This window comes from Pundamilia nyererei, unplaced genomic scaffold, assembly GCF_000239375.1.
Source record: "Pundamilia nyererei isolate P.nyererei 1_Seehausen unplaced genomic scaffold, PunNye1.0 scaffold00114, whole genome shotgun sequence".
NCBI classification, from domain to species: Eukaryota; Metazoa; Chordata; class Actinopteri; order Cichliformes; family Cichlidae; genus Pundamilia; species Pundamilia nyererei.
The window spans coordinates 866592-875447 of record NW_005187515.1 but is presented as its reverse complement, the minus strand read 5'-3'; the positions used below and the strand labels follow the sequence as shown (position 1 = coordinate 875447).

Sequence of the window (8856 nt, the reverse complement as noted above, 5' to 3'; positions counted from 1 at the left end):
TGCATTAAGTGCATAGTAATTACATACATTGCAAAAAAGTGCAATAAACTACAGAAAATTTGTGATTTTGTTTTTTAACATATATTTCTAGTTAGAGAAATTTAAGAGGCTTAGAGAAAGTCATAAAGTCAAACATAACTTTTAAAAACACCAGTATAGACTCATATAGGCCCTGATGGTAAAAAACCACATTTCCGCAAAATGACGTCACTTCCGGTTTCGGGCAGGATATGGAGGACATGCGATAGTTCACGCTGATGGACGTAGGAAGTGTTATGAACAGCTGATCGGATTGGCAAAGCGTTTTTCTGGAATATTATGTTTTTGCTGCTGCAGTTTTTTATAATGCAGTTTTTGCAAAGCTACCGGGATTTAAAAATAGTTACGCAAAACAGAGCGTGCCTGCTCCCACCAGCTTTAGAGAACAATTAGCTGCTTCATTTAAGGTAGAAGCACAGGAGACAGATTCCATTCAAATGTGGAGATGAAGGACATCGCCTGGACCACAAAATTGAAAGACCAAAAAATTGACCCAAATGTAGTTAGATTTAGGCAATACATGTACTTGTGAAACTTGTTAATGAAGTTTGGGGAGCCCAATGACACAATAAAACAACAGTGGCAATTAAAAGAGTTCATAAGAAACAATCTTTTACCTTGAGGAGGTCTTATAATAATGGAAGAGATGCTTTTTTTGCACTCAGAGAGGTTGACACCCCCAAAGCGCCACACTAAAACTTTTATGCTTTATTTTATTTTATTTAACTTTTTTGTTTTATATGCAAAAAGCAGTTTGGGCTGTTTTTACCAACACATTCGTGTCTGAATAAAATTGTGTATTTAATGTTTTTATCCATATGATTGAATTTGAATAATGAAGGTCAAGGTCAAACGCTTGGCCAACCTATCCCCACATTCCTAGTATAATTGTTGTGAAGTTTGAAGATGGTCAAAAAATTTTAATATAAGGTTTTTACTGATGTTGACATTTAGTGTAACGTTGACCTGATTTTCCCTCAAATTAAATCATCTTGAGCTGTTATTGGTATCTACCAACAGACAGATGAGATCTTGAAAACTATTGATGCTAGACTGCTGTCAAACAGACAGACAGAGCGATTACAAACGTCTTCCCTTCATGAGGAGACTAACAGCCACCCAATCATGTGGAGTAACTCATTTCAGCAATTGTTTTGTTTGTTTTGAAAGAAGCCATTTATGATAAATTTGCTAGTGGACAATGTTCCCTTGAGTTTAGTTGCTGTTAATCGGTTTTCCTGGAGCTTCCAATCTTGTGTTTGACCGGTCAAGTTTCTGTTGTATCAATTTTGATTTCACCACTATCTTGGACTATAGCTGTTGTAAGTAGTCTTTCTATCTGCTGTAAGCCTTAGGGTCGCAGAGGGCACAGCATCAGCTGTTTCATGTGGCAGTAATGTGATAGTTCATTAATTGGACAGCAGAGGATTTGCTACTGAGTGAAGTGTCACAAAGCAAATAAAGTTTCCAGCGGAAAAACTAAATGCTTTAGATAATTCGTTCTGGAAAGTAAGTGCGTGTCCTTTCATGGTACATATACACTTACATATACAGAGATATGTACATGCGCATCTACTGTACCTCTTCTGACGTTTAATCAGTCAATCAGTTGTGTCTTCAGGATGACAAAACAATTTGTATTATTGTATTTTTTGTAATGTTTAATCATTGTATACTCCATAAATTTGACTTCTGTTCTTCTGTTCTTATTAAAATAATTAAATCAAAATGAAATGTTATGTTTTGGTTTACAAATATGCAGCCCAATGTGTGGAACTGACAGCAGCCTTACAGGCAGGCAGATAAAGATCGGCACTGACTAAAAGCTGGGGTTTGTCCTTCCAGCAGCTGTGAAGGACAGCCTTGGGTTTGAGAGAAGATGGACATTGATTTTCTTGGCCTGGTTATATGACCACTGTGCCGCTTGCTTCTGATCTTAAGAACTGACCAAAATTTTTCTTAAAAGAAATAAAATTTTAAAAATCCAGATCTGCATGGTTAGGGTACATGTACATGTACACACAAACACACTTATACAAAATGTGTTTACGGGCATATTTGTTTTTATTTTTAAGATGTTTTTAGTGTGTGCATTAGGATCTCTGTATCAGTCAATGGTATTTGTTTCCCAGATTATTTATGTAGATCTTTTTTTTTCAATGTTGAAATTCAACATTTCCAAACCCCTGCTTTTCTAAAACAATGAATAAGATCCAGCGCCTTTGGGTGTGCCCAGTTTTCCTTTGAAGTGGTTGACTGGAGATTGAATTGTTCAGTGTTGCATTTGAGGCCCAGACTCTAAAAGCTGGATCAGGCTGATCTAAGGCAGTCCATTTAGTTCAGTTGAATGGACTTACTACATTAGATATTGGCAGGACTGAGTAGCAGTTTGGAAGAATTTCATTCTAGCTGCAGCAGCAGCAGCTTTCATTTGCATGATAGGAAGCACAGACTTTCAAACACTCACTTAGAAACACAGAAGACCTGTGAGAAAGCCTAACAATGTTACTTGCTATTGCTTGTGATAACAAACCTTTTTTTCCTACTACCATCTACCTTTGAAAATAAAAGCATCAGACTTCACAAAAAGTATGATGATTTTATGGATGAAACCTCTGCTTATCTTAAATAAATGAAGAAAAACAAAAAACATGGTAAAGATCATTTACGTACTATCACTGTAGTATTCACTTATAATTCAATTGAAGAAACATAAAAAAACAAATTAACATATACATTTCCCCTAAAAACAACAACAACAAATTATGCTGTATGTTTTAGCATGGTTTATTGCTTACCCTTCATTACGTCTGATGCTTTTAAGTCAAATAGAGCACAAACAGTAGCAGGAAGAGAGTTTGTCTGAAGGAAGAATGATACATGAAAAAGCTTCTTCCAAAAGAGTGAACATTTATTTTTTGGATCTCATTAGCACGTGGCACACGGGAGAGCAAGGTCGGTTATTATTTCACTTCATTGTGAACACTTGTGGACTTTCTGTCATTTAAGTGAGCATGCATAAAGGAGTAGATTTGCTGTTTCAGACCAAATACACAGCAGGTCTTTCTAGCTTAAGATGTGTTTAGCATTCTGTGGTTGCATTATTCTTGTAAACTAGAAGCAAGTCAGTCTTTTTTATTCTGTAGGAATTACATTTAAGTCTAAATTTGCTGGGCTAAATCTGCATTTCATGTGTGATTAAGGGGATTTCTACATTACTCAGATTGTTTTATTATTATTGCCTGTTATGTTGAATGCATTTACTGATAGCACTCAACCAAAGTTTGTTGTTGTTATTAATTTGTTAATTAAAGAATTACTGAAAGTAGAATACAAATATTAATGTAAACATCAATTTATTTTCAGAGCAGTTGTTTCTTGACATAACTAAGACTTGACTTCCACAAAGTAAGATCCTAAAGTATGATTTTTTTTGTTTGATTGTTTTCCAAAGGTCTTGTTGTCTTTCACAGGATGATCTTAATCTAAGGAGACACAGTGGAGTATTTGGTTATCAATAAATCTTGTGTGAGTTAGACCATCATTCATGTATTTTAAGGGTGAAATAACAGTAACATAACATCAGATACTACACATACTACACTTTTTATGGTTCTTCATTATCAATTGTAGATAATATTACAATCAATTTGATTAATAATCAGTTATAGTTATTAACACAGAATTAAGTAGAAATGGGTTTTTGTGCATTGTGATGTTTGTTTGTTATAGAATCTACCACATGTGTCTGAGTAATCATTATAATCCTTCAAATTCTATGGAACAATGGTGCACTGGTTACCACTGTTGCCTCAAACTTCACACTTGGCTCTGAGTACTGGAAGATACCTTAAGAAAAGGTATGTGCATCTAATCAGAACACTGGTTCATTGGTGCATCCCTTTTAGTTAACAAACAGGGCCATGTCAGCACAAAGTATGCATGTTGTCACCAACAATATCCTTGCATCTCCATTGCTCTGTAGTTCCCGATCCATAAACTTTGGCCCAGTATATCTCTTCAAAAGTATGTCCCTGTTACTAAATAAGGCACAATGTATTACTGGGTGGTCTTGTGGGGTTAACACGGTTCATTTAACATTGTAATGTGAAACACCACCACATATTTACTATGCAGTTAAGTTAAGATGAGGAATAATTCCATTCAAAACATTTATTGACACTTTGGAGATGCAAGGTCTGCAGAAATAGAAGCAGCATGTAGAGATGGCAGAGCAACGGACTGGAGTTCTTTGTTTTGTTTTGTTTTTTTACGTTTTGTCAGAATCGGCACATGAAAAAGGAAACACATGGGCTGAATAACAAGCAGATTCACTTCTTCTGATTGATTATGAGCAGTGATCAAAAAAAGCATGTCTTTTGCCCTCCATAGTGAATCAATGTGCGCACATCTAATGCAAACTAAATGTCTGTTTAAAGTGTGTTTTGATTTTCAGCATCAATCTTTAATACAGCTGGTACAGTTATGCAATATTTCTCATCATTATTATATAAGGCCTAATCTCAGCTTTGTGAAGCAAAAATCCAGAAATGATGAATGCTATGACTTTGGTTCAAATCATCAAACAACGTTATATTAGGTAAGATGAAATCTAAAGCCTATTTGACATTTTTAATAACCTTGATCATGTCTCTCATTTGTTCTGTATCAATACAGGACAGTAAGAATAAACAGTAAAAAGAAAGGGAAGGAGTTCAAGCCTGCTTGAAACATGGACTTCCACGATAGAAGAAAGCAACGTCTCCACCCCCAGAAATGGTCAGAACATGCATTGCACTTGTTCATTTTTTGCTTTAATGGCTTTGCTTAACACTTTTTTTATGAAGATTGGAGGTCAGATGAATACAATTGAGGAACTAATGAACATCCGCTAAGTGTAGTTTAAAAGGGATGTTGGCTGCACAAATTGCAATCAAATATTCAGATTTAACCTTTGATCATGAATTAAACACCTTTCTGGAAAATTTGCAGACACTGAGGGAGAAAAGTGTGGTGTGCAGAGGTTAAACAGCTGGTGTGTGACATATGCAGGTCAGTGTATACATTGCAGTCAATAACATCAATAACATCCAGTGTTCATAGCAGTGTCAAAACACATTGTCTCAAAACAGAATAACAATGACAATTCAAGAATCATCAGAACTTGAACTGTTTGCCCTTTAAAACATCTGAGTGCCAAACAATGGGAATGTCAGCAGAGTGGTGAAGAGAAACTCTGCACATTCGACAACACTTTCACCTTGAAGTGTTAGTGAATGAGAGTGTGGACACATTTTGCTGTTGTAATTTTGACCAACAAACACATTTCCAATAGAATCAGCAGGATTTTTTTCTTCCTTTTGTTTTGTTAAATTATTCTTGTTTAAACCCAAAGAAAAGGGATAGCAGAAAAGTGTTACCTTCAGCCCCGGGGTCAGGTCGTCGGGGTCAAAGGTGGTCAGAGGTGAAGGTCCAGGACGTGAGCCATAGGACAGGACAAAGGGTGGGACACGTATTGGTGGCGGTCACAAAAAAGCACAAAGATATGGCAGCAGGGAGAGGAAGGAGAAGCAGGAGGCATAACCAAAAGTCAAAAAAGAAAAAGTAAAATGTGACAAAGAAGGGGCAGCAACAGGGGAGAATGATGCAAAAGATTAAAAGCCAAAGAGGAGGATTTGGGGGGAAATGGTGGGATATGGCAGAGAGGGAAGGTAAAAAGCAGAGGAGGAAACTGTGAGAGAAAGCAGTAGTTTTGGGGCAAAGAGGGCTGAGTCAGTTCCTCTAAAAACAGAACCAAAATAAAAAAGGAATGAACCCATACCTTGGTCGTTTAACGTCAGGTGCGCCAGACCTTGAAAGGGAAAAAACAGAAAAAAAGAACAGAAAGAGGAAGAAAAGAAGGTCATAAAAGGCACGGGAAGAAAAAAAGCATTGTCACAACGTTGGACTGCAGTTTGTGACAGACATCCTGGGGCAGACTTGGATGTCAGAGTTCAAATCAAAGGTAAAAAACGAGAAAGAGAGAGAAAGATAGAGAGAAAGAGCGAATAGTAACGGAAAACGAGCAAACACTTCTTGAGTGAGGTGTGTGGGGGGGTGGGGGGGTTAGAAAAAAAAGCATTTTTATTTGGCGCAACCCCCGAAGGTTATTGCTCTCACAAATGCTTTTTTTTCCTTTGGAGTACTTATGGAACACACAGAGAACTGTTTGGCAGAAAAGGCTTGAACCTGGTATCTCATATCCAACTGTACTCAAACCAGACACACACTCACACACACACACACACACACAAAGAGCTTTGCAAGGTTCACACAGAGGAGGTCAAAGATAAATCTGGAAACATGCTACAGGATCAAACGTTCTCTGCACCCTAATGTGGGTAGATATTATCAGAACACCATTCCAAGCAGTTATTAAGCTGGCTGTAGGCTACCAAGCAAACGTCTAGCCAAACACGCATTTCAATAGATTCAACAGAGACAATGAGCTCCTGTTGGTGCTAGCAGCTAATATAAATCTTACATTATGCAACTTTCAAAAAGCCATAGTCACAGAGATCAGTTCAAGATACTCTATTATTATTCAACGCCATGAACACACACACAGAAAACTGTTGAGAATACAATCCCAGAAAGAGTACCTGCCCCCATATAAAGACAACAACGTGCTTCCAGCTGTCTTTAAAATAAGCAACAACCTGAACAGTGTCCACCTGTCAAAGGTTGTTGCCTAAACTAAATGAAGTTACAAACACGGAAAAGCAGTTTTACAATTCATGGTTTTCACAACTGGATGAACATATTTAGTGAACTTCAAACTTTTCCATACGTAGACTCTACTTCCACAGCAGGATGTACTCCAACTCCATAATCTTGGACTACAGCTAATGTCAGTAGTTCTTCTTCTAATTCTCTAACCAGAACCTCCAGCAGGCAGTTCATGTGTACACTAACCTTACCGAGTCTGCATAGAAGACCAAGAAATATCGCTGCCAGCTAGAGTCAAAGACTCTGTGGATGGAGTTGGTGTTTGTGAACAGCACAAGAGTGTCATTCAGGAAGCAGTTGCTTGCATTTTGTAGTTATTGACTCGAACCTCGCAGGCGATATAAAGACTATAGAGGAGAAATATAAATGTATATGGACACAGTATAAAGTATATGCATTATTATTAGTAATTGTACAGTGGTGGACAGATGGTGACCAACTGAAACATTTTAACATCCCCACTCTTTTTAGCTACTATATAGTTCCTGTTTGGGGAAAGCTATCGTACTGGTGGTTATAAGGGAAAAAGCGTGACAAAAAAGGAAAAACAGGAAAAGAGCTGTTGTAAGCTTCCTATCAGCTGACAGTGGTCATCAGCTGCACACATAGAGCAGCATGTTTTTCAATAGAATTCTTGGAAGTAAACCATGTCAGTCAGATAAATAAAACTGAAAAGACTAAAGCGCTATGGCCTCAAGCAGAGTTTATTCCCACATACACTAAACAGCTACAGCAAATTGGATTTAACCCCAGGCTGCACGGAATACAAACAGCACTATGTCTGTTGAACTAGAAGACCCAGAAGGTCGAATCATTTCATCTCAACCTGTCTTTTCTTGATCAATACCACTTCAAGCACAAGACTTTTGGTGTTATCAGCAAACAGATTAATATAAATAACCATTGATGATTGAGGGAACACAGAGCAACAGCCTTTAACTGTTAAACATTACTTCTGTTTTTAATATCAGCATCTGGCAAACAAACAAAAGTTCAAGTCCCAGTTAGCCGCAGTGATCTGATCTATGGATTCTATGACATGCTGGTATTCTGCACATTCTCTTGAATGATTTCCTAAAAGTGTCTGTTATTGCAGATCATATTCAGAATACATTTAAATAGAAATCATTCAGTCTCAGTACAATTTTTCACCTAACCTCCCAAATAAATAATGTGCTAAAACACAGATTTAGAACTCTAGCCGTACCAAATAAGAGCAACAACCTTTAAAGCAGAACTAATCTCAGCCGAGACAGCTTGCACGAACAGCAAATGTTGTCTGTGTAACAATTTTAAGCACAAAGAGTGACTAATTGAAGTGTTTGATAGTTAAAGTTTTCTAAACGTTTGGTTTCTGCTTTTTCTTGAAGACAAACTGGACCAAAATAAAAGTGTTTATAGTCAAAAGTGGCTAGCTGTTAGTCTATGCACAAACACATCTACACTACCAACCAGCAGGCAGACAAATCAGAAGGCAAAGCCTACAGAAGCTCAAATGACTCTTCACTACAAGCTGTTTCTATTGTCCTCTTTCTTAATAACATCTGTGATTCAGGGGAAGAAGAAATATACAGGCAGAGTGTTTTATTTATCTGGCTTCAGTCCGTTTCCTGCCGGCCTTTTGCGGGGAGTTCAATCATTCTCACTCTGCCTCCTTCTGTTTTTGTTCCCTTGCTCATAATCCATTAAGGAGATAAGGCGAAGGCTCCTGCAATGAAACAGAATGGTGCTGTCGCTGCATACCAAATCATTCAAATACATCCCCCCACCTCCCACCCCGACCTCATCCAGCTTAGCCGAGCAAAAAGCAGTGGTACAATTTTATGGAAAAGGAACACAAAAGAAGGCAAAGAAGAGGTAAAACAGACAGAAAAAGACAACAAAAAAAATGAAAACAAGGTGTCATTGGCATCCTCACAGCCTGTGCGAATGAAAGATTAAGAGACAGGTGTGCAGATAACAAAATGTAGCCAAAAGATAATCAAAAGGACACAGTGATTCCAAAGTATTGTATTAAAAAGTAAAACAGAAAAACGTAAAAGATTTCTT

At 37.4% G+C, this 8856-nt stretch overlaps 1 protein-coding gene across 1 annotated transcript in view; it reads right to left on the bottom strand.

The window, feature by feature from the left end:
* Positions 1-8856, bottom strand: part of LOC102215665 (neurexin-2-like) — a 337295-nt gene that overhangs the window by 159396 nt on the left and 169043 nt on the right. Inside the window, exon 4 of the mRNA XM_013913079.1 lies at positions 5861-5890. Within this exon, the coding sequence (XP_013768533.1) occupies positions 5861-5890 (30 nt within the window). The remainder of the gene's footprint in view (positions 1-5860; positions 5891-8856) is intronic.